This window comes from Patiria miniata, unplaced genomic scaffold (genome assembly GCF_015706575.1).
Source record: "Patiria miniata isolate m_02_andy unplaced genomic scaffold, ASM1570657v1 HiC_scaffold_28, whole genome shotgun sequence".
Taxonomy (NCBI): domain Eukaryota; kingdom Metazoa; phylum Echinodermata; class Asteroidea; order Valvatida; family Asterinidae; genus Patiria; species Patiria miniata.
In genome coordinates this window covers 6546988-6573993 of record NW_024037067.1, presented here as the reverse complement: position 1 = coordinate 6573993, position 27006 = coordinate 6546988, and the positions used below count along the sequence as shown (strand labels likewise).

The window sequence follows — 27006 nt, the reverse complement described above, 5'->3', positions numbered from 1 at the left end:
TGTGGATAGATATTCATTTTTGACTCCGTCCAAATTTAGGCACGTGTAGTTGGTATTTAAAGTATGGTTAGCACAAATTTGTTGTGAAACGCAGTATTTTCCCATTTTGTAATTTTGAAAGTATCAGTTATTTCAAATTAAAAAAAAAATCCTATGCATTGATTTAGTTGTTCAGCTAATTAAGGTTGTACATGTATATATTTGTGTGTGTTCAGAAAAGAAAGCATTTGATTTAACTCAGTCCTCCAAACTTTGATGTATATTTCTTGAATGTAACATACTCCATAGTCTTTCGCTGTGTGTGAATTTTCTAATAAAGAAAAAATATTGATGCTAAAACCCTGTTTACATTCGACTGAAGCTTAATTTTCTGTGTACAATGTATGTGGTTTACATAGGAAATTATTTGTTGCATAGTTCACGTAGCTGGGGGTATCATATCAATTGCCCCCCCCCCCCCCCAACACTTTTTCTGTCCCCAAATAAGAATTGGCCTGTATTTGGTGGATTCATTTACCGTTACTGCAGAGCATAAAAAAAATAATTGACTACATTTTTGTAAGCATTTCCTTTTAGCTCGTGCCGAAAACTTACCTATCCACTTTTGACAAAGCATGGAAGAATTATAGAAGACGAAAGAGATATTCCAACAATATTTAAACTACGTCCTACATGCCCAATTTCTTCTCTCCAAAAGAAGGGATGGGAAGGAAAATACATGGTTCCCAATCTATATTATGAAACTTTGAAGAGAGAAAGATTATTACCTTTGCCAGGAGGTTATGTTTTCATTGGATTTGGTGGTTGGTTGGTTGGTTGTCTGTTAACACAAAAACTCAAAAAGTACTATGAACGGATTTGCATGAATTTTTTTGGAGGGGTGGTCTAAATTTGCTACAAGTGTACAAATTGATTTGATTTCAGAAGTGATCCGGATATGGGTCTGGATCCAGGATTTTGTTTAAGGATTCTTCACCATTTATGCGAGTATTTCTTTTGGGTGTACTGACAATATGCCGGGAATTGGTTAGCCTTGGCGGAGGTTTGCACGGCTTTCTAGTTTGAAAACAAATTAAATTTGGAAAGCTCTCTCGTTTTTTAAGTATATATCAACAAGTTAAACTTTACTTTGATCAGAAAGTTATTTCCAAACAAGCAAGAAAATTTTTAGACTGTGAAATTACGAGTAGAGTGTTAAGCAATTTATAAGCAACCCCACCCCCTTTCTGTCCACCCACGCACGCCCCCTTTTGACACTAAGTGCACGTTGAAAAAGAAAAATCTATACAAACAACAATGGATGCCTACGTAAATGCCCGTACGTGTTTCATAGGAGACCGTGTGTACGTGTGTGGTGAATGCGTACGCACCACTACGCGTTAAATTTGTTGCACATTGAATGACGATTCCGAATGGCGATAACATCCCGTCAGAACAGGCTTCGTCGTCCAACCCTCTTTATCCGTGTTTACCGACTGATTTTGCGGGCTAAAGGTGATGGACATAAGGTCTATGTTCGGGGGCCGTTCGACCGAAGGCTACACGGGTGGCCATGTGCACGGTAAGTCCCGAAAAAAATAGAGAGGAAAAAGAAAAACCGGTCCCGAAAAGAGAGGAGGGACTTACATTAAAAATGTCGCCTCCTCCAGCTGTCGTCATGGTCGTCGACTACGACTCCACGAGATTGACGCATGCGAAGATGCAAACAATGACTTGCTGTTGTTTTCTCCTATTGCATTTGCATTGTTTTGCTGTCAGGCTGTATCTAGAGTGACAATGCGTCTGGGAAAGAATGTTGCAACCTGACGCCACTTTTTTCTTCAGATTATCAATCATCTCAATGAACTTGAAGGTCAGTTATCATGGTCATTGCGAAAAAGATGATACGACATGAGTATGGGACTGAGAAACATTTTCAATTTGTTAGGAAACACTTAGAGAGGGTGCATGCTCTCTCGCTCAGTTTCCTACTTAAGCTTGTTCAGGCATTGCTATTTTCTATGGAGTGGCGTATCTATAAAGTATAATCTACAAAAATAATTGTAGGTTTAAAAAAGTTAAAGAACTTTAATTAAAAATAAACGGACTAAATTTGTTTTGAGTATCCCCAATCTATGGCCTGGACTAAACTATGGGGCTCTTGTTAGTATATCGACTAGAGCCCCATAGTTCTAGGGGTAGACTAAACTCTGTTGTTACTGATTTTTTTTTTTTTTTTTTTTGCTTTTTTTCCATCGCAATTGTTCAGCTAGCATGGCTAGTCTGAGTATCACCCGTTGTCCACAGATCCTTATCTTCCATCCAACATCTGATCTAAGAATGCAAATTTATGCGACCCTGCAAGTCGGAGTCGACTTTGCTAAATCGTGACGTCATTTCATTCCCAGATTTGGTCGAAGATTGTGATTGGTCGATTCGGGTCAGTGTTTTTAAAATACAACAAAGGCCGGGCGTGCATGATACTGATAGATCTACAATACCTAGAGTACTAGATGACCATGATTGGCCAGTTCTAATATAGCTTGGCGTATCACGTTACATGTCGTTACAGAGTGTGTGACCACAGACTTTTTTGCTCAATTCACAGCATAAAAAGAATAATAGATGCCATGTCTAGGTTTTATTTATAGATATCCATGACTGAATGGTCAGAATGTCAAGGTCAAGACACAGTTTTTTTTGCATAATTATTTGCCAAATCAGGTCACATAATATATACCTAATGTGACCTGATACTCCGCATATGATCGAATATTACTCAAGCAGTCACTTTTTTCACAAAAACTACAGAAATTACAAATTTGCCTCTTTTGAATTTTGTAATTTTCATCCCGAATTGTACCGTAGAATTGAAATTTTAAGAGGACGTAAATTTCCTCAAAAAGAGAAATGGGGGAGTTGTATTTTTGTGTGAAAGAAACAAAGGTTGCTTGGGTATTAATTAAAGTTAACCAGTTTGCAAAACAGCAGGCCGAATGATTCTGATAAAGAAACATGTGTCCGTGTCTGATTTTAATTTGTCTATAAAATTTTTATAAAATGTAAGTTCAAGAGTGAAGCTTAGCGGATATATTGTACTCTCCCTCCATGGAGAAATAAATTCAAATTAAAACAATCAAAATAAATGCTACGCTGAAATTTCCATCAAAATAATTGCTTGAGTTTGATGGATAAAAGGCCATGCACTTAGGTGAATTCAAACATCTGTTACTAGTATAAAGGTTTATAGCCTACTATCAATTTCCCAATGTGGCATTTTTAATACCGCAATCTTTTCAGTTTACCTTTGTAATATGGCATTGTGCTTCATATTATCGCAAATTCTGTGTATTTGCTGACCCATCCTAGTATAATGAGACTGATTCTGCCTTGCCCACTGGGCCAACCACTCATCACCCAGCAACCACTGGGGATTATGGATTCATTGACCCCTCAGGCAACCATTAACCCTATTAACCGTGGTCCTGAATTCTTCACAGGACACAAGCCCCCAATGTACAATCGCAATTTATACAGACATGTTGTGTACATGTAGTAAACATTAAATGTACAAAAAATGTACATATGCCGGTACTGTTGTACATGAACATGTAGGAGGAGTATAACATGTCATGCACACATGTACAATGCTATTATAGTAAAGGTACATCTTACTATAATTCAAGGAATCTCTGTCTGTCTGTCTGTCCGTCAATTATCTCCAGAACCGGGCACCGTATGCGGTTGAAAATCGGTGGGTATATTTTTCGGGACAACAGAATGTGCAGTGCAAAGTTTGAAGTGGTTTGGACCAGCGGTTCTCGAAAAAGCTGCAAAAAGCAGTATTTTCTGAGGCAATCGGGGCAGTATATAGCTTAGAACATAACATTCGCACGTACACACTGCCGTTCTTTTCAATTGTTTACATCATGTTTAAGCTAAAGCGCGCGTGCTCAATATGACGCAAACAATGCAAAAAGGACGGGCACGCGCACGTGCATTGCAGGGCGATACATTGTCCAGTACGGGTGAATACTAATGGCAATGGGTGAATAGCACTGCATACCGTGTTTTCGTATGTACACGGGCACATTATTTTTGCGGTCGACTGAGCGACCATTGTAAGTGGTCGAAACTTGGCAAAAACTTTGACGCAAAAGTGAATGAGAAAATATTCAAACAATTCAACACCATTGAATCGCGTGCGTTGTTTGCACGAGCAGTTCTCCAAAACTCTGCAAGTATGCAACCTATACCAGCGGCAAAGCAATTTGCGTTTCCCGAACATGCACATTTTAGACGGGCACTGCACTAGTACATTAAAATCCCCATGTTCATGATGTTTTGCACTTGTTTTTGCAGTACTTTTGAGTAAAACAATATCAATAATCATGTACACGTGTGCTTGAAGATTCTAGCACAAAACCCAGTCTCAAACTTGGATTTAAGATCGTTTTGAATTGTTTTTGCAGTATTTTTGAGTAAACAATATCGATAATCGTGTACATGTGTGCTTGAAGATTCTAGCACAAAACCCAGTCTCAAACTTGGATTTAAGATCGTTTTGAATTGTTTAAGTGAAAGAAAACTCCATAAATAATATGGCTAGCTACCGGTATACTGATAGTTCTAACTTTTGAAGAAAAAAACCAAGGTTTTTGGTCACGCAACCACAATGAATTGAATACAGCTAAAGGAGTAACAAACAGGTTCATTTTGTGAGAAAGAATAGCTGCACGGATTGTGGGCAAAGACCTGTTTTGTAGAGAACAGGATAAGGGGCAAGAGTACCTTCAAATCAGAAATAATAGTTCCTTTGAGTAAAGTGTATTTCATTGACCAAACCAAAGAATAATCCCCAGGTTAGAGACTAGGAATGCATTGAGCAGATTCAGCAGATTGAAACGTGTTTCATTCATAAGAGTATAAAAGGGTAGTTTTATAACTTAGCGCTATTCCAGGGCATTAGATGCACGTTAAAGAACCCAGTAACACTTGTCGCTAAGAGAAGGGGTTCGCCCCGGTGTTTCTGGCAGTGGCTGCAGCACCTTGTAAACCCTGGCGCCACACCTCCAGTTTAAATTCCCCAGATGGAATATTTCGGAGGACCACCAACCAAGTACACATACCAAGTACATGTAGCTCTCTGTGGTTTATACAGAGTTAAAGGGTCCATGAAATGATTTTTTCCTTAGGAATGCATTTTGTGCAACTTTGTACTCCTCTTAAAATGCATGAAAACTATTTCACATTCCTTTTCAGTTAATTTTATTGAAAAGTGCACTTCTTTAAACATTGCTTTTCCGGACAACTGCGGGTGCTGTTGCCGTGATGTCATTTCAGGAAGACACTGTTCAGCTTGGGGGTTTCTGTTCAAATTGTGAACCCTAAACTTTGCTCACTGAAAACATTTGTGAGAAAACGTTGCTCATTGGCCTACTGGACATGTGCTGAAATGACAGCAAATAACCAAAGAAAAGATAATTTACGACAACAAAATATCAAAAATTGTGGGTACTGAATTAGCTGTAACATTGAGGTTTCTGCCTGACATAACAATACAGTTTGCTGAACGAATATGAAAATGTTCATTAGAATATAAACCCCAAAGGCACCAAAATGCCCTTTAAAAAATGGTAAAATAAAAATTGAAAATAAGGAAAATCTGTGGCAGATTTTGGAGGATGCAGTGTGTCAAGGGCGTGCATAAATTTAGGCCTACATGTACTTTTCATGTACATGTAGTGTATACTTGAATCCTCCGCACTGCTCCAGGGTGTCGCTGGCTCTGCCTCAACATATTGACAGTGATTGCTGGAGGATTTTGCAGGATTGAGGCAGTGGTCACCCCTCCAAGGACCACATTCGAGGAAAAAACGGATGATTTTGCAGGATTGAGGCTGTATGCAATTTTTACATGGAGGCAGTTTGAGGATTTTACAGAGCTGAGGTTGCATCCTACCAAAAATGCATATAGGGAGTTAGGGTAAATGGTATTCTGCTAAATAATGATCCTGTTTAATTGATTAATTTATTAAGCAATAACACCCACAAAAAATACTTGCATCAAAGGGAAGACTCTTTTAATTTTAAAATTTAAATTTATTTTTAAAATTTTGGCGAAATGTGGCAATACCATTTTTGAGGTCGGCCATTTGACCTCAAAAACTATCCAGGCAGGTTGGATTACTGTAGACACACAATAGAAAAAAAATTGACCTTATGATGAAAAATGCAGAGTCCAACATGTTATGTACATGTACAGTAGAAATAGATACATGTGTAAGTGTGCCTCTTCAATCCCTGTCAAGTACTCAAGTCTTGTCACTTGCAGTTTGTTCAATAATGCTATGCTGCCGTGTTGGCATTTACAATCGTACGGTTAACACGATTTGATGATACATTGTACGTTTTTATTATTTTATTTTTTTACATCTCATTCCATTTCCACATATAAGTTCCTCCTTCTGTCTGAATGTACATGTACACTGTATTTTGAAATTGATTTACTACACATTAATTAAAAACAAGAGTGAGATAAAAAAAAATTACAAAAACAAAATGCTTCGTCAGTTGTGTCATGTATACATTGTGAACAATCATTTTTATCGTTGACATAAGAAGCTATACACCACACTATAACAATAAAAACAGATCTTTTATTTTTAGCCATATATGCTAAATTAAAAACAACCCTACTGTATATCCATCTTGTCCCCATACCAGTACATATATCACAGTTTAATAATAACACACGTTATGTCCACTAGGATTGAATTCTAATTTGTCTGAGAAGAAGACAGTAATAATAAGGACAACGACACGAGGCTTAACGCACAAATACGTATGCGTCGCCTCCGCATGACGTCAACACCACAGACCACTGTCTCTGTTTTCAGGAAACCCCTTCTCGTCTTTGAACGCTGTGCTGGCGTTGTACATTGCATTGCTCAGGCCGTGGATATTAAAAAGCTATTTTGACTGCTGAACATATGGAGCCGTTTGTTGAGTACAGTGTTATGTGCACTGCAGTATGAAACAGACTTCATGAAAAAAACCTCTGTACATTGTTAGCAAGATTGTTCTTTGAATTTTTTAAAATTTGTCTTTAAATTTCGAAGTACAAAACCAATTTTGATTGATAGAAAAATCTCTTGAAACTAAATTCGTTTCTTGTCTTACATGTAACTCTTTTTTTTTTTTTAGTTGAACAGTTGACTAGAGCAGGGATAAAACCTACATGTACATATCTTCCAGATTGTCACGCCATCATTTGTAATTTGTGCATTTTGTTCGTTTGAAGCAACAAAAGTGTTCAAAATCTTATGAAGGATACTGAACAACTAACCTGATGAAGTTTCAGCTCAGCTTCAGCTGTATATTCCGAGAAAAACAGCATTCTAGGATCTCAATTTCAAATCAAAAGTTGCTAAATCATGTTTTGAATTGTTCTGAATTGCAGCTATACGCGATGTCACGCACTGATCCGACGAATTATAGCAACCGCGTGCGCCTGTGCGTCGTGCCAATGCTTAAGCGCGCTGCGCCGAATAACAAAACGAACTACTAATTTAAATTTTCCTACGGTGCGTTGGAAAGGCCTTCTTTCATTGATTACTTCAAAATGATAGCTTGCCAGAAAGATTAATTTCACAGGGAATTTAGTCCACTTACTATCTTTCAACCAAGTATGTTTTTCAACAATAATATGCCAGTTACTTTTTCGGATGGCTGCAAATGATGGACTACAACTTTAAATGCATGTAGGCGGTTGCCCCTTGTGGATTAATTGAAAATTCAATCGTTTTGGAATATACAATTTACATTGAATGAAACAGAGAAATTTATTGAGTATAGGAGAAGACTAATATTAATTCACTTGTACTTTGTCCTTACCTTCCTACCAGCACATTTTACCGAAATGAAAATTTCCAATGAAACACGTGTTTCAGGAAGGTCAGCTGACAGTGATGTAGTGCCTTGATGCTGGGCCTTGGCCTTAAGGCTGGACTTTCGGGCCTTGGCCTCGAGGCTTGAGGGCAAAAGCCTTGGCCTTGAGGGAACAGTGCCTTGCAATTTTGAGTCAAGGCTCTTCAAGGCCCATAGACTTTTGCATTTTCCAGATAAATCTGTTTTAAATTTTGCTGTTACCTTTTTTTCTAACTGATGATCAATCTGGTTGGTTGTGTATGTCTCCCTGATAAGTGCTAAAGATTTGCATGTATCTGTTTTAGGTAATGCTAATATTTCTGACCGTGTTGGCCCAGCAAATAAAAATTCCCCAAATCACTTTCTTGGATCCCCCTTTTGTTACACTCGGGAGAATTGTGCGTCAATATAGAAGTACATCATTATTTTGTTTTAGTTAAACCATATTCGTGAAGACCTGAACTTATACTTTAATAGATACAATGCAGTCATAAAACATTGTATGTGAGCATTTTGATTGCAATTAAAGCCAACTGTTGTTCGATTCCGATGCACATAACGGTTCCGATGCACATAACCCTAATTCTACATGTACCCGGATAGAGCTTCTAAACCAGGGTTGGATTTTACCTGTGTATGACGACGGACCCGTGTAGGAACCATTGTTAGATTCTTGCTATAGTGTGAAAGAGGTTCCAGACATTTGTGTTTGACCTGGTTCCAACACAGGAATATTGAATTTAGCCAGATCGGTATTCCAACTGTGCATACATGTGTAGATCAAGATTTGAAGATTTTTCTTTCGGGATAAACATTTCATCGTATGCGTGCAAAAGCATAGCAGGGTACCAGCAAAGTAAAGAGATCATCTTATTTTGAAGTAACATTTTTTTGCACAAAAAAAACAGTTAGTTAAGGGTTTTTAGGTGTACATGTATGGTGTGTTCAATCTTTTGTGGGAACAAAAGTTTCCATCTCTTTTCGATTGCGCAAAAAATAATACAAAATTCAGTTACCACGTCCCCCATAGCCTTGTGTGCATTTTTCTGCCGCGTTCATCCCAAAAAAAATCGTCGAATCTTGTTGTGCACCAGTTGTTTTTTTGAAATACCGAACTATAGCTTATTGTGTGAAAGGCCCTAGATACCGGTACATGTTCATGTACGGAACACGTGTAACGCAGATGTTCATCCCGAAAAAAAATTGTTGAATCTTGTTGTACACCAGACTATTTTGAAATACCGAACTAGCTTAATGTGTGAGAGGCCCTACATGTAGATACCGGAACATGTTCATGTACACGTGTAAGGCAGGTGTACGCATGTACATGTACCGTACATTTACATGCATGCCTTATGTACATGTACATGCATGCCTTATGAACATGTACCTGTAGATACTTGTTACATGTAGGTGAGTGACATGACCCACTTCTGAAACTTTTTGATGGTTAGCCACGCAGAACAATCTTTTTTTTTTTTTGCCAGATGGAATGCAGTTGGTACTGAACTAAAATGCAGTGAGGTGTAATATGTGCACTGATATTCAAATATCGTGGGGTCTGTCATGTATTTATTTGGGGTAGGTTGCTCCGAGCACAATGTACACGTGTATGTGTAATGCACAAAGAAAAGAATAGATAGAAAAACCTGACCTACATGTACACTATGAAAGCTGTTGAAACCTGCGAATTATGGAAGCCATGCATGATGCAGGCACACTTATAAGCTGTCGGCTATATTTTTTTTTTTAACAAAATTGGAGGGTCTTCCATTGAATCTGCACTGTATTTTCCCAAATTTCAACGACAAACTAGAGTAAAAAGAGTTCTCTGTTTCGTGCCTGGTGTTCGGCCATTTCACGCAGCCAAAATGGTTTTTCTGCCTTCTAAATGCCTGCCTTGTTGTAAGTACAATATCACTCATTGAGCCATGTTTTGTTATGAAAAGGGGATTTCGGTTGCAGAGGTTTATATTTATACAAGTGAAATCTGGCTGAATTCTCTCAGATCCAGTTTTTGTTGAAAAGAACAGTGTGGGCTCTGCACACAAGTAGGCCTACCCCTTCAACGGCCAGAAAAGGAGAGTTCGGGGAGACCTAGACTGGTTCCCAATCCATTCTCTGCGTATTTCGAATGATCCAAAGTTATTGGGGGCGGGGATTAGTCTGGGAGACCAATCAGACCATCGCAAGTTAAATTCGAACGTATTCGCGCGCCGATGACGCCTGACGCTCATGCGAAGACGCTGTGGCTAATAGCTTTGGCACATTCAGGAAGTACAGTACATGCAGTACGCACACGCTGTGTGCCCCGACCACTGGACTTTCAAAAGTGGTAAAAACGTGCCTCTTTTGTTGGCGCACGGAGCCCAAAGAAGACGTCTTTTTGTCGTACTCTGTTTTGTTTTCACGGGCAGTTTATCTTTAAAATGCATTGCAAAAGTTGGTCGGGTCAATATGTAGTTTAGTGACACACTGACGTGGCAGCTTCCGGCCGTGTTGACTAGGAGGAGAAATCGACCGGCAGGCTCTTCACACATCTGATCATATTTGCCCTCGTAAAAAAAAAAAAACCCTTCACCAATAAGTGATCCGTGATAAAAATCTACACATTTACGGTGGCCAGCCTAACCTCGGGCAACGAGCTCGATGAGCTGCATGCATGCATATATTCAGGTTGAGCTTTATTTAAATTACATTTTACAGGGTATGCCACATGTAGACTTTAGAGGCTCCAATAGTCTTGGAATAATTTCACTTATTCCATCCAGTTATTTGTTTGTTTGAGATCAACTTTAGGACCTAATTTCACGGAGCTACTAACCAGAAAATATTGCTGCAAAATTTTGGAAATGTTAATTGCCTTAAAATTCTAGCTTTATCTAACATCTTTCATATTAGTCAAAATTAGCCTTTTCGCACTTGTAACTACATTGGTGAAGGTTATTTAGAAATTTTTGGAAAATAACTAAAATTCACTATACACTAATATTGAATTGACATAGGACCGACAATGGCATAAGATCGCATCATGGTGAAATGTAATGGTGCACACAGCTTTTTGAAATGCCATCTTGGAAAACATCACAAGCTTGTAAAAATCACACGAAAGGTCGTTTCACACTATAAAAAATATCTGCGTTTGACCTGGGATGTACCTCAGAATCTCCGGAATCCCCTTCGCACTTAACAAGAATCCAAATGGCTTTTACACAAGTCCAGTGCTCTATGTATACAGTAAAATTTAGCCCTGATTGAGACCAGGGTTTAGAGGCTCTCCCCGGGGAAAAAGTCCAAATATCTATGGCTGACCCATGTTCAAGCCCCTGACTTTTCACACCAGACCAATCTCAGGGTAGACGCAGGGTTAAAAACATGCGGCCTTTCACACTTGAAGGTTTTCAACCCCTCGCCGACCCTGGGTCAACGCTGACATTGATTTCGCCCCGGGTTGAACTCAGCCCTGCTCCAGTCCAGGGTGTCAAGATTTTTCACCCAGGTTGAAACTCTCGCCAGGGTTCAAAACAGTAGTAACCGAGTGAAATAAGCTCGGTTTCCACGAAACAAGAACATGAAACGTGAAATGGCACGGGGGGTGAAACGCAGGGTTGAACAATAAAAAACTCAACCTGGGGCTGCACTGGGTTTGCCCAGGGTTGAGTTCAACCCAGGCTGAGAGGCTGTAGTGTGAAACGGCTACGTAATGTGCCTTTTACGTTCGATCAGACCCAGTTCCACAGACGATAGACCCATGTTGATTTGAGCAGGGGTAGGCGAACTGAAAATACCTTAACATTGTGAATTCCTCATACAAGTTTGTAAAAATCAATACTTTTGTTTTTCTTTACAGCTGAGACCCTATCTGAAGACGAGGATGACGAGATGTGTTCACGTTTGAGTCGTCAGCGACGGGGGTCAGGGGGCTTTACCCCCACCCCAGGGGGACCCTTCTCTGCCCTCTGCCCCTCCATGTGGCCGCAGGACATACTGGCAAATCTTGCCCAGGTCAGACCAGAAATTTCTTAGAAACAAACGTAGTGTATAAAACCTCCGAAGCACACATGCATTCCCTTATATTACAGATTCATAGTCTTCAGTCATATGCAATAATACCATTTGAAATTTTGCACCAAAAACTATGCAATTAGATTTTTTTTAAAATGAGTATTTTTTGGCTGTTTTTCCCCCAGACTGAAGATTCCGGAGCCCAGATGGATTTTCGATATGATGAGTTTGGTTTCAGAGTGGATGAAGAAGGTAACATACCTGTGAAATCCAAATATTTAAAAGTATTTTTAAGTTGTTTTGAAAGAATTGGAGACAGATTATGTGGTCAGGGTGATACAAGCGCATCATGTGATTTTTAAAAAACTTTTACATGACTTTTGATTTTCCACTGATTTAAATCATGGTTTCAATCAATGATTTCAATCAAATAATTTGAATCAAACAACTCTGACTCAAATTATAATAGATGCAAAGTTCAATGGTAAAAAAAAACCCACAAATAAAACACATTTTACATGTGGGTCATTCTATAAATCTGGGTCCACTTTTTTTCCCGTCCCTGTTACATCTGACATAGATCTATGATTTCATAATTCTGATGCACTCTTTAATGCAGTCATCCTCCAAGAGTGATTATGAATAGCAAACTAAACAATACCCAACAAATAAACAATTGTTTGAAGTCATTCTTAATGAAACTTGAATGGCAAATTACAAAAGTACCAAGGTAACAGGGACAGGAAAATGTCACACTTTGGACCCTAGAATTTTTTATAATTTATAGAATTGCTGCGTCAGAGAGAAAAGGTGATGGTTTAAGGATTAAAATGCAACCCCTTTTACAAGTGTCCGTTTATGAATACCACTCCAGAACTACAGTTGCATGTGACTGCATTTCTCTGCTTATTTTGTTTTTATTTAGACGGAGCAGAGCCCAACTCAAGTAAGCTACTGAGTCAACCCTTCATTGAGGACCCTCAGCACCGATTGAAGTGGACGGCCTACTTTGAATTTGCCCACAATCAGGACGTAGGCAATCTCACATGGGATAAGGTACGTGTACAACCAATTTATCAGGGATTTGTAAGTACCTGCGATAGTTTACCAATTCCTATTGGTTGAGAGCCCGTCACGTTGATGGTTTTAAAACTCTGGTAAAACACCGCTGCGTTCTGCGCCACATCGCACAGTATGCACCCCATCGCACAGTATGCACCCCGATTGCGCCAATTTCCATACGAGGAGACTTTTGCGCACGAGGCACATACCACAGACATGGCCAGAGAGGTGCTTCACAAGACATCAAGTGAAATTGTTAAATAAAATTGTTGGAAATTTGTGAAATTTTGACTTGTTTTGACCTTATGACCGGAAGGTATTGATGAATGGGAATATTTAGTTTTTCAATGTTGTTTTCCACTTAATGATGTTTCTCCCAACAATTTAAGAGAAAAGTAACAGCATGCAGCTTTCATCTTGCTTCAGATATCTAACAGTCTAATGTCCCACTTTTGGTTGCCAGTATTGTGTCCTTACACACATGTACACTGGCAGTTGCAGTACGACAAATTGTTTTTTACCGGTAGGTCGCAATGTGTTGCTGGCAATCAGGGCTTTGATCTTTGCCATTTGACGTAGTTGGTCGGCCAGCACGATTATTTTTTTGTTCATTCTTGCCGTGCAACGATAAGCAGTAAATCCTTTCAAAGGGCTCGTTGTTGGGGATGAACGCCGTCATTCTGTTTGACGTCAAAAGGGCCTTCCTGTGTACAGAAAGGATTGTCAAATACATTGGGGTTATTTGCATACAAGTATACAGTTACTGATAACAGAGCTTAAATGGTCTGAGTATTTATGGAATGGTTGAATATATGACAACAGTTGATAAGGCATGAAAATCGTCTACGATTTTATCTGAGAATCAATTTGTATAAAATAATCCAGTGCATTCAATTTCACGATGCTGTTCATCATCAGGAAGTAGAAGATGAATTGAAGTCATGATATTAGTTTTTTTTTCTGCTGTAGTATTTTAATCAAATTTTAAAGCATTTACATACATGTACATGTATGTTTCTTTCTTTCTCAAGCTAATATCATTTTCAGTCATACTCATAGAGCTACATTAAATTACTAGAGCGCTGACTCCTCATTCTTACGTGCAGAGATACTTTGGATCCTTCCTGAGCGCAGACATTTTGAATTCATGTGCGTGTTTGTAAAAGATAATGAAATTAGATGGAGTGAATTTTGAAAGTGTACCTAAAATGCAACGCGCAAGTATATGCAAACAACTGAAGCGTGTCATGACAGTTAAAAAACGTCATGGCAAAAATCATCTGCAGCGGATATGCGCATGTGTTTGCATTGTTCGCGCAGAGCAAAATGAAACGCTCATTTTCTGATTGTGCATTTCAGTTTTGGGCGAATTGGCTTCGATAACGCACCTGTATGGAATACAAACGCAGATATACAAATAGCTGTACAAAATGCGTACCAAATTTCGAGTATTCCATAGGATTGAGTACAAACATGGTTGGGCCCAGTACATCGAGTCAGCGCTCTAGTAATTTAATATACAGGTAGCTCTATGGTCATTCTTCATCATCCTTCATGGGCAACTTTATTTTTTTACTAATTTTTCCTGCAATTTTTATTTTTTTTTATTTATTATAGTTCTGAACCGTATTTCAGTGGTATAAATTACAGATAGCTGTGTATTGGGCAAAATCCATCATTTAAAAAAAAAAAAAAATTTATTTGACATTTAAATGCTGTGATTATGCACAAATTGACTCAGTCGTAACTGTGAGCTTTGCTCCCTTAATCCACCATGCACAATAACTGATAACCAACACACACATATTTCATTCTGATGGGTTTTAAGCGTCCTTTAAAACAACAGCTGTTTCCTGTGTTATTTGCATTTGTGTTGAAAGAATCCTGACTTTTCAGTGTAGCCCACGTTAACACAGTAATCTATTGACAAATTGCTGCATAAAAGTCATCTTTGTTGCAAAGCTAATACATCTCTATCCGGGTGCAGTTTTAAACCAAAACCAAAACCAAAATTCCAGACTAAATATTTGAGAGTGGGAGCATGTACAGTGAAGTAAAACCATTTATTATGACTATGAGCCTAATTAAATTTTAACCTGATTTTTTCTTATGCAAAAATATTTTAAATAATTTTAATTTCATTTCATTAATTAATTTATTGAGTTGTTTGTTGATTTAATTTCATTTATTTATTTATAAGTTTAAAGCTATAGTCCATCATTTTTAATTAGTGCATTTTGTTCGTTTGAAGCAACAAAAGTGTTCAAAATCTAATGAAGGATACTGAACAACTTACTTGATGAAGTTTCAGCTCAGCTTCAGCTGTAGGCCTATATTCCGAGAAAAATAGCATTCTAGGATCTCAATTTCAAATCAAAAGTTGCTAAATCATGTTTTTGAATTGTTTTGAATTGCAGCTTTACGCGATGTCGCGCTCTGATCCGACGAATTATAGCAACCGCGCGCGCCTGTGCGTCGTTCCAATGCTTGTGCGCGCTGCGCCAAATAACAAAACAAACTACTAATTTAAATTTTCCTACGGTGCTTCTTAAGACGCACCGTTGGAAATGCCTTCTTTCGTTGATTTCTTCAAAATGAGAGCTTGCCAGAAAGGATAATTTCACAGGGAGTTTAGTCCCCTTACTATCTTTCAACCAGTATGTTTTTCAACAATAATTACGCCAGTTACTTTTTTGGATAGCTGCAAATGATGGACTCGGGCTTTAATGCACATATATGCAAACGGCTGTCAAATGCAAATGGCTGTCACAGTTTCATGCATGCCTACATAAAGATTTAAGGCTGTGCATATATTCAATGTGTACCAAATATATGATTACTTGATCATCAACCGAATATCCTAAAAGCAATTTTTTTTTCAAATTCAAATACTCCAGGAGATGATGAAAAAGGTCTGTGATGTAATTTTAAGGCCCCCCCCCCAAAAAAAAGTAGTTCTGCTTCCGATTACATGGCATTTGAAAATAGGGTAGGTACCGTAGGTATGGAATTTTTTTTTTTTTTTTTTTGAAGTTTTTATTGTGTACGATCATATGGAGGTGTCTGCATGTAGTCTAGGGTAAAAGGTAGAAATTGATGGTTTTGGGTATTTTTTTCTCATTTTTCCAATAAAACAATTAGGGTAGGGGCTGTCAGAAAAGGGTAGGTAGGGAAACCGGAAGCAGAACTATTTTTTTTGGGCCTAATCGTATATTGCATGGTTTTACTGTTTCTCAAATTCAACACGTCTGTCAAACGCAATGATTTCAGAGCTTCCATAAGGAATATCAGCTCAAATTTCTTTAAAATATCAGTTGAATATCATCAATTCCGCTATCTCTTCTTTATTGTTGTTACAGTAACCTCTTCATTAATTTTTCACGCACAAATCTTGATCAAATATTTGAATACTCGATCAAGTCCAACTGTCCAAGTTGGAATAATCAAATACAAAATTATTACGAAAAAGCACAGCCCGGATCTGCCTGTGCCAAACATTTGACATTTCACATCGTTAAAATTCATGCTCACACATCTCGACATCAGCAAGTGCATACGATGATTTTTACTGGTACATATCTGAAGGGTTTTTTTTTTTCTTCAGAGATTGTGTGATTGTGGGTTGTGTCTTGCCCTCAGCTGTTTGTCTAGTCTTCTGTCTTCTTTTCCCAATCAATAATCTCTCTCACTGTCGAGCACCTGTTTTCATCCAATCCTGCCTCAAAGCCATAATCGGCACACTTACTGGTGCTTGTGGTGTTTAATTTTGGGGTCTGTGGGAGTGATAAACAGCAAAGTCATTCGGTGATGAATTTGACGACAAGTGCATACATGTAGTTGACAGTATTCATGCGTAGAATTTCAGTGTTTTTGTCAATGTCGTTGTTTAGTTAATGGTTTTATTAATTGAAAGTTTTGGAATGCACTAGTTGTTATACAATGTAGTTATAATTTTATATCTCACTTAAACCATAAATTGCAGGATTTTTTATCAATAAATGTTACTTAAATTCAATTGAATTTAATCTTAAATTTATACGACCTGATTCCTTTAACATGTGCATAGTGTTGAGTGAAAAAAAAATCCAATGACTTTTTCCCCTTCAAAATTGCATACAATTATTTTTTTCATTGAATAAGTGCCAGTTCCCAGGCTAACAGCCAAAAAAAAAAAAGGGAAACAAGTATTTATTTTATTTATTGATAGTTGTATTTAGACAGGGTAGCCTCATCAGTTAAAAACTGCTATTACTGAGGGCCCTGTATAAAATGATATGATATGATATGATATTAAGTACCTTACATGTACATGTAAGAGGCATTTCTAGCATTGTAATTGTAACAAGTATCCTGTTCATTTCTTTATGCAGCCAAGTCTCAAATCGTAATTGCTGGAATAACCTTAGCCTGTGCAATTTGTGAAAATTAATTGAACTGTTCACCTTGTTAAAGGCACGTACATGTAGAAAGCTTTGTAATTACCTGAAAACGTACATAACGAGAAAATTCTTGCTGGAAGTGAAGATACGACTGGTACATGTACCAAATACCCTGTGAAACTATTTTGTCTAAAATGGTATCATTTGGAAGAAAACAATAATTGAAGGTGGTTTAAGAAGTGTGTCAGCTGGCACAGTTTTGCATGTGCGTAAGCAGCAGAATCCTGTTACATGTACCAGACCCCTAACATTGTGCATACATTTTCTCAAAAATGTACCTTATCCACTGAACTGAAACTTCAACAAGTTAGTTGTTATGCACCCTTCTTAAGATTTTGACCAAATTTGTTGCTTCAAAGGAAAAAATGAAAGAAAATACTGAAAAAGAAAATATTAAATCCTATACCTGTATATACCTTCAAGTCTCATAGAAAAGAAATGCATCAAACAGCATTGCAGTTTGAATTACTCGCATCTCAAAAAGAATCTAATTTTTATACCATTTGTACATATCACTCCCAGTACATCTAATTTGTGATGAGAAAACAATACTGAATCAACATTTTTTGAAAATGGGTTTTGTTTGTCTTTCTTGCAGCTTGAAAGCAGACTACCCCACACAGAGAAGTTGCGTCACCTGGTGCGCGAGGGGATCCCCCACAGTATGCGCCCCAACCTGTGGATGAGACTGTCTGGGGCCCAGCAGAAGAAGGAGAACAGCGAAACGTCTTACAAGGTGACACGTCTACACCATGTTTTGGATTTAAGATTTAAGCTTTAGAAGTGACAAAATGTCCAGGCCATAAAAATCGTATACAAAAGTCTATGGGATTTTGGTTAGAACAAAAACTACCTGAAACAGCTAATAACTAATTATGTAGGTATGTAGGCACATGTAACTAGAAATTTGAAATATGTTATGTACATTAACTCCAACTTTTAACTTCACTTTTTGCTAGGATGCAACCTCAATCCTGCAAAATCCTCCAACCGCCTCCATAAGCATAAGCATGCATACAGACTCGATCCTCCAAAATCATCCGTTGTTTCTTGTATGTGGTCCTTGGACATGTTGGAGGGGTGACCACTGCCTCAATCCTGCAAAATCCTCAGCAATCACTGTCAATATGTTGAGGCAGAGCCAGCGACATCCTGGAGCAGTGCGGAGGATTTCAAGTATAAGAATATATGCTGTGACTTGTCAAATTGCTGTGTGTAGTTAAACATGCTTTCATTTGTTTCTGTTGCGCAGGAAATTATCAAAGCCAGCACAAATGATCACTCGCTGACGGCCAAACAGATTGAAAAGGTAAGGACATTAAAGTTACTCCCTGTTTCTGACCACTAAAGGGCCCTATTTCCCTTGACCTTTGGCCTTGGAGAAATAGGGCCCTCTAGTGGTCACTCAGCGCATAGACGTGCACTAGTGCCCTCATTGCCAGTCGATAGGTGTATATGTTCGTGTTAGATTACCTCCCCGCGCTTACTCGTGCAAGCGAAACTGCGTTCAATTTATCTCTCACATGACTTCTCACGCTTACTCAAGCCTGGCCGTAGTAACCGATCTGCTGAGTCGGTTACTTAATTGGGTCGGTATCCCACAATACAATGCGAAAACATGGCAGCTAAGTCTAACCCAACGGCGGGGGATTCAAAAGTGTCTCAGCTTCACTTCACACCATTCCTAGACCACGGGAGAAAAGTTAAGTTAATTTTAAACATATACCCGGCATTTCTTGTTCTCTTTGGAAGAGCACGTACAGTGGCCACTTGACCCGGTCCGGTTGCTATGTCTCGACCTCAAGTGGCCAAAGATCTTTGGTTTATTGCTACAGATTGCACATGTGCATTTATACACAAGACGAAAGTGTGGGTAAGGCGAGGGAAGTAATCGAACTCGGTGGTTATGCCTTTCTTTTCTATTATCTCCCTCAGGATCTTCTGCGCACTATGCCCAGCAATGCCTGTTTCTCCTCCAGTAAGAGCACCGGTGTGTCCCGTCTGCGGCGCGTTCTCCGAGGCATAGCCTGGCTCTACCCTGACATTGGCTATTGCCAAGGAACAGGAGTTGTAAGATTTTAATTTTTTTTAAATTTTTTCCAAGTTGGCAGTAATAATGTGATGCTTATATAGGGCTCGCTCAATGACGGCCATCTCTGTAGGAGAACTGCAGCAGCATATTTTACGCAATCAAGCATGCATTGCGCACTGTTGAGAATGTTCCAAACACGCGTGCTTGTTGCTCGAAATGTGTTCGAAATACGACGCAGCCGATGCGCATTATGCAAGGTGACGCTCAAAATGCCGATGCACGTGGATGGTCTGTAGGAAATGACGTCATTTGAACAAGACCTATAGCGCTTTTATTCCAAAGTCTCGAGACGGTTATTTGCTGTTAATCATGCCATGAGACCAGTTTCTTCCGCAGCTCAAGATTAGTGCAATCTGGCCTCTAACCCTCACAGGTACTTATTTGTACTCCTGGGTGGAGAGAGGTAATTGTAGTAAAGCATCTTGCCCAAGAACACATTGCCCAGGGCCCCCAGGGAGAACAGTTCATTGACAAATGATGGGGCTACCCTGGTAAAATAACACAAAATAAAATAAAATAAACGCAAGTTCCCTGTCGGGGTTCAAATCCATGTAAAATGAATCAATACGGTAACACGGCCCATATAACTGTCAGGTTTTCCCATTATTCTTTTATACATTTTGTCGTATTTTTTTTTCAGATCGTAGCATCCTTGCTACTTTTTATGGAGGAGGAAGAGGCATTCTGGATCATGTGCGCAATCATTGAGGATCTGGTGCCGGCCTCTTACTACTCCAGCACACTGCTCGGTGTACAGGTAAACCATATCTCAAACCAATACTAAATTGGTATCAATCACAAATTTCTTTTTTGAGTTTTCGAAATGTATGTGTGGTATTTCACATAAACAGTGAAGGACGATAAACTTTTCGAGTGTACGCGGAGGATGTTGATTGTATATATGTATGGCCTTTCAAGGCAGACACTTTTGGGGCCCTGCATTGTGAATGACTCCTATTGTCTTGTTTTTTTTTGTAGGCTGACCAGAGAGTGTTGCGTCAGCTGATGGTCAGTTTCCTTCCAGAGTTAGATCAGCAGCTGAAGAGCCATGATATAGGTAAGTTACACAACATTGGTTCCATTTCGCACACCTCTAGAATCATGAGAATGCCTGTTTGTGTCGTTATAAAGGAAGTAACAAATAGTTCAAAATCTGTGGTTGCAGATATATCGTATATCTCCGTATGATATTGCCTTTATAGTCTCCCAATTCACAGTGCAGGTCATTGAGAACTACTTTTTTGCTAGTCGCCAACATCTTTAAAGGCAATATAAAACATTTGCAAACATCGAAAAATACAACTACCAAGTTTTTACGAAATACCTAACTAGGATGTTGGTAAATGACAGTCTAAAGCATCCTGTAAAATTATGGCACCTGGTGTCAAGTCATTTTCAAGAAAATTGTATTTTTGTATACATTTCCAACGGTAGTCGGCCGACCACCGTTGGAAAAACCTAACTATTTTTCAACTACTGCTCCAAATTTGAATTTTTTTTTTTCAGTCCAAATTTTGTTTGCTATTGGTTACATGTTCATGAACGGGTGCAGGCCAGCTAGACTGGTTCCCTTACCTTACAATTTTCCGACAACTATAAATTGATCCATTTTATCTTTAGTGGAGTCAGGGAACCAGACTACTTAAACATTTTTTGTTTTCTTGGTTTTTCAAGCATTTTCGAAACACAAAACTTCAATCATGTCAGTTAAACAATATTTGATCTATTATACTAACCCCTCAAATAGTTCATTTCTGAAAATTACAGCAAAAGCCAATGATGTACATTCCCTTCAAAAGAAATAACAATATTTCTACCTTCAATTTGTTTACCAAGTTTAATTTCATAAGGTTTCACATAAATATTTTGTTTCCTTTGAACTTACTAGTGTTACAGTAGTAGGTTTTTTCCCCTCATAACTTTTTTATATTGTGTCAGGGCCAAGTTTTATAAGTTAGGAAGCTCCACGCTTAAAAAAAAATTAACAGTCATTTGATTGAAGCAATTGTAATTTTTTTTTGTACTCACCACGTCTTTTTTAATAATTCGTTAACTATAGAGCTATCCCTGATCACCCTTCACTGGTTCCTGACGGTGTTCGCCAGCGTGGTTCACATCAGGGTGCTGCTGCGGATCTGGGACATGTTCTTCTACGAGGGCTCCATCATTCTCTTCCAAGTCACCCTGGCCATGTTTAAACTCAAGGTCCGTTATCAGATCGTTTTAATATCGCTATCCCCCAAATCCAAACAGAAAAAGCAGGAAGAAAGTTTGTAAGAAACCAGTAACAGCTTTTACCAAACCCTTAAGTTGACATACAATACGTTGGTCTGATAAAGAGATGCTGGGCAACACTATCTAAAGAGAATTTTCTCATTTATATGTATTTAAAAAACAGGGATTACCGTTTAATTTTTCAAAGCTTGCATGACCTCATTTGAATGCTATCTTGGACATACTTCCCCAGCACAATTTGGAAGTCGCAGCAAAAATGCGAGGCATTCTGGCAAAATGAGACAGAACTGGGCAGAGTTGGAAATGGGGTGTGCGGGTATTAGGAAAGAGACTATAATTGTCCTTACAATACTGTTTGTTGCACTTCAATTGGACACACCGTTGAAAAGTTATGGCTGTTTAAAGTTTGCATTTATCGACACGTCAACAAAAGTTATATACAGAGAAAAAGACCTTTAAAGTTTTGAGTTTTGTGTTCATGAAAATGAAAGATGCCAATTGTTTTTCCTTAAAAACACTATCATTTCACAATTTTTGTACTATTTCATTAAAATATGTGTAGTAGACATATCATAGATTACATATATCAATAAATCTGAAATTTGAATACAAATTCACCCCGTTGGGTTTTGTGCATACTTCTCCACTACGGCCTGTGCCCAGATCTGTCTCATTTTGCCAAGAACGCCTCACAAATTTGTTTTTCAAATTCACAGAGCATGAACACATTTCGACTTAAGCCAATTTAACCACTAACCACTAAAGCTTCTTGAAGTCAAATTTGCTTTGCATAAATTTGCATTTATTTTAAAGCAGCTTAATTGTTATTTTTGTAATCAACTTTCTCAGGACGAGGACCTTCTCAAGCTGGAGAACTCCGCCCAGATTTTCAACGCTCTCTCAGACCTACCTGGAGAAATGGAAGACGTGGACAAGCTGATAGAGGTTTGTGACTCTTCTTTGCGGTTTTTCTAACTTCATACAACTCCTTGAGAGTTATATATTTTTTGATAATTTTGAACCAATTATTTCATTCCTTACGGCTCCAGCAAGCAATATAGTGTTAATGAATATTCATGTACCGGTATATTAGCAATATATATTTTATTTTATTAGAATTATCCTGTAATGATCTTTTATTATTACCGTAACAGGCGGAATCACTTGAAATGGTGTAAGCTTACCTCTACCCTAACCTAACTCTCTCAGCATTTTTAGTCAAGAATCTTCCTGAATCCTGCAAAATCCTCTACTTTGTAGGAAATCTATGACGTATTCTTTTCTACCCTAACTTGTGGTGGCTTTTGAAGGTTCTGGAAGGGTATTTTTTGGATTCTTTTCACTTTAAAAAAGAAATTGACAGCGGAGTTTTCACATACAAAAGTAAAGTTACTAATTGAAAAGGGGACTGTTATTGTTGGGTTTCTTAAGTGGTGGTGGTAAGATAATGCTTTCGTGGTGGGCAAAATTTTCTTCACCTCAATTCCATTTTTGTGTTACAGGCGTGCCTATATGTAATGTATTTTCAGTTCAGTATTTCATCATTTAGGAAAATGATGTGCACAGACTAAAAGTTTCTTCATGCCCTCAAAAGCTGTGTGCCAAGAACTGAACTTCAATATTAGGTTTTGTCCTTCACCGTCGTATTACATGGAGTATGCAGACTTTTTGTACTGGTTATATCTGGCGTGGCTCAGATAGCATATTAAAAAGGAAAAAAAGTTGAGCTAGTGCAGTGCATATTACCGGTAATTGTTTTATCAGAGTATTTTATGTTTTTAAAGTCTTTAAAGGGAATATACATCATTTGCTTTTGCTGTATTTTTCAGAAATGGATGGAATTGGGGGGTTGGAAATATATATAGCAAATATAGTTACACTGACTTTTTTTAGGTTTTGGGTTCGAAAATGCTATAAAAACCAAGAAAAACAATCATTTTCCTGTAATCTGGTTCCCTTACTCCATATAAGAAGAAACAGAGCAGTTTACATACATTGGGGAATTGTAAGGTCAGGGAACCAGTCTAGCTGGCTTGTACCCGTTCATACATTGTAGGTGTGTAATCGATTGCAAACAAGTGCGATGGTCAACTGGGGCCAGTATTTGAAAAAAAGCCAGTTTTTTCCAACGCTGATCGGCCGATCAGCGTTGGAAATTGATACAAAAATACCACTTTTCTTGAAAATGACAGTATACCAGGTGCCATGATTTTACAGGATGCTTTACGCTGTCATTCACTAACAGTCCAGCAAGGTATTTAAAAATGATTTGGTAGTTTTATTTTTTGATGTTTGCAAATGTGGTATTTTCCCTTTAATAGTGAAAAGAAAATCTTTCATAACTGCTGACTGTTCGACTGTCATTGAACAATAGAGGGCTCTCTTCACTTCAAGTGCGAGCAAAAGCTGTTATCAGTACAGAAACATGTATATCTGTGTGGAACGGCGACACCTGTTGAGTTGTATTACAATCGATGATGTCACAGCTTGATTTGCTTGTCTGCCTCGCATAATTAAGCAAACAGATGGTTCCATGGATTATGCAAATTAGGCTCATCCCATTCTCAATGAGGGGGACACAAATATTTCTAGAAAATATTAACTCTTGTACACAAGACACCCACATATGAATTAAATTTTATGTTCAAAATAAACATCACCTCATTATCATTATGATTCATTGTTGGCTAGCCCGCAAATGCAACATACTGCACACCTATACATTTCAGAATAGTCCCAGAATATGCTAATTTATTGTCCCACTGGCCACGTGGACAACAATAGCATATTGAATAATCGTACATGTATATCATCCAGTGCTGTTGTTTTTAATAGCTGGTAGAATTGGACTGTATTGCTATATGTGGGACGTCGTACAAGGGAATGTATTTTGTATGGCCTCCATACAGACTAGGATGGTACACAAGAAGCAGGCACTAGTTCCAGTTTGTTACCAGCAGGTATTTGTACACAAATGCTTAGGAGTGCACTAACCAATATTAAGTTAAACTATACCACATCTAATAATAATGTGTGGTGCTTATATAGCGCATATATTATGCTTATGTAGGTCTGAAAGCACTTCACATATTTACTGCTGTTCATCAGGCCACGAGACCATTTTTCCTGCAGGCAGCTTGAGATCAGAGCAATTTGGTCTCTACCCTCACTGCTACCCATTCATACTCCTGGGTGGAGAGAGGCGATTGTAGTAAAGGGTCTTGCCCAAGGACACAATCACTAAGTTCCCCGTCAGAGTTTGAACCCACGTACCATGGCACATGCGTCGAACACCGTAACCATCAGACCACAGCACTCTATGTTTAATATACTATAGGGTTTTCATTATGTAAGAAGTAATTGTGGGTAGGCATACACCGCATTATGGGGAAGTTTTTTATTGTTAGGCAAATTAGGACCGAGTAATGGGGACTTTCTGCTGTCCCCATAGCATTTTCGGTCCCCACAAATATCTTGCACAGACGAGTGTAAGTCCCCATAATTACGGAACAAGAATGGGTGTACTGACTGTGTATGGGTTATGTGTGTGTGTGTTTGTCACTACAGTAAGAACCAAGGGCTAATTTTTTAGGCCGTATATCCGCTACCCCATGCTGAACAATTGCACAGTTCTGCAACCATAAAACCTGTAAATGCTTATATTTTTGGCACTTGGTAAAAAAACTTTAAAAAAGTATATTTTGATTTTCAAAACCTATTTAAAAACCTTCATTAATGAGGAGGGGCACTGTGAGGCCTGTGATATTTAATATCATAAGTTCATGTATTTATAACCTTCTTGTTGTCAATGTTTATATGAAGTGACAAATCTCGCTTCACCAACATGTACCACACTCAATTCGTCACTTTGACATTTTTGCGTGTGACTGTACAACCTTAAAAGTGGTAATGCATGCACACTTGAGTTCCCCGTAAAAAATATGTAACACTGACGATTGTTGTGAGATGTCGTAAGCAAAGAAAACTAAGTCTTAACGTATTGTTAGATTTGGAAAGAATGTTGTATCCAGACGCCACTTTGGTTGTGTACACAAATCTGTGGAGAGTCAAAGTATTTTCTAACAAAATTGGAAATGTTTCTCAGTCCCAGGTAATTCATGTCTTTTCTTCATTTTTGCAATGACTGACTGATGTATGGTGGCGTCAGGATGCAAGGTTTTTTCCTTAGATTTGTTTGTTTGTACATGTAGCAATATGGTTAACCCATTAGAACATTGTAGTTGATTGTACATGTATTTCTTTACTTCTTAAGGAATCCATAGAAACCATAGAGAACTGGGGTATAGTTTGGGATGGTACAGGGAGTGACAGGCAGGGTAGTTTGTGGGGGGGGGGGGGGGCTGTTCTACAGGAAGTAACAGGAAGGATGGTTTTTGGACGTTATAGGAACTACTATGAAATCAGAAGTTGTAATGCCATCGTAACACAATGTCCTATCTATGGCCCAGCAGCTAGCGGAAGCCATATCCATAGCCATACCCTGGTGTATGCACACAGCTTGCCTGCTGTGTGGGGTAAGTCACATTAAGCCTCATTTCACAGAGCCACTAAACAGAAAACAATTGCTTAGTAAGTTGCTAAGCGAAAATCAGGCTGCTAAGTGAAAATCAGGTTGGAACCAGCTAAAAGCAGTGTATAGCACATGACATTTTGGCTGGTAACCTGCTATTGCTATGCAAATTTCTATACTGAACGAAAATCAGGTGGGAACCAGTTAGAAGTAATGTACACTGCATTGTATTGTGGCTGGTGACCCACTTTTACTAAGCACACATTTTCTGCGCTGGGCAAAATTTCTGTGCTAAGCAAAACTCGGGTTGAAACCAGTTAGAAATAGTGTACATCACATGACATTTTGGCTGGTAACACGCTTTTGCTAAGCGAATATTTTCTGTGCTAAGCAAAATATCTGTACTAAGCGAAAATCAGGTGGGAACCAGTTAGAAGTAGCGTATATCGAATGACATTTTGGCTGGTAATCCGCTTTTGCTAAGCAAATATTTTCTGTGCCTTAGCAGTTCTGTGAAATTGGCCCCAGATTTACTACTAAAGCCCTACCATCACCGGTCGTCTTATTGTGTCTGTCCTCATTGGGGTTAAAGGTTAAAGCATCAAGGGTCAAGTTGAAAAAAATGGCTTAAACCACTTTGGCAAGCGAGGGAATGCTAAACGACACGCACCATTTCATTTGTATATTTTTGATTAATATCAAAGTTTTTTTGTTGTTGTTAATACATCATGTGC

General features: G+C 38.4%; 1 protein-coding gene across 2 annotated transcripts; it reads left to right on the top strand.

The window, feature by feature from the left end:
* Nucleotides 1-1328: 1328 nt before the first annotated feature.
* LOC119734966 (small G protein signaling modulator 3 homolog) lies at nt 1329-26464 on the top strand. 2 transcript variants are annotated; one of them, XM_038208627.1, is made up of 12 exons: nt 1329-1561; nt 11759-11913; nt 12099-12165; nt 12839-12969; nt 18013-18150; nt 18667-18723; nt 19350-19484; nt 20147-20263; nt 20485-20563; nt 21566-21711; nt 22591-22686; nt 26214-26390. In XM_038208627.1, exons 1-12 carry the CDS (start codon nt 1498-1500, stop codon nt 26364-26366), a joined length of 1338 nt encoding a protein of 445 aa, XP_038064555.1. In that variant the 5' UTR covers nt 1329-1497; the 3' UTR covers nt 26367-26390. The 2 variants fall into 2 exon arrangements, with proteins under 2 accessions (XP_038064555.1, XP_038064556.1); XM_038208628.1 differs by lacking the exon at nt 1329-1561 and adding an exon at nt 1699-1852 and having other exon boundaries at nt 26214-26464.
* Nucleotides 26465-27006: the final 542 nt, after the last annotated feature.

Bases quoted from the DNA above. Each gene is read 5' to 3' on its own strand.
- LOC119734966 (XM_038208627.1), top strand. From the start codon at position 1,498: ATGGACATAAGGTCTATGTTCGGGGGCCGTTCGACCGAAGGCTACACG. The intron at 12,970-18,012 runs GTACGTGTACAA...TCTTTCTTGCAG, and splicing joins GCAATCTCACATGGGATAAG to CTTGAAAGCAGACTACCCCA. The intron at 19,485-20,146 runs GTAAGATTTTAA...TTTTTTTTTCAG, and splicing joins ATTGCCAAGGAACAGGAGTT to ATCGTAGCATCCTTGCTACT.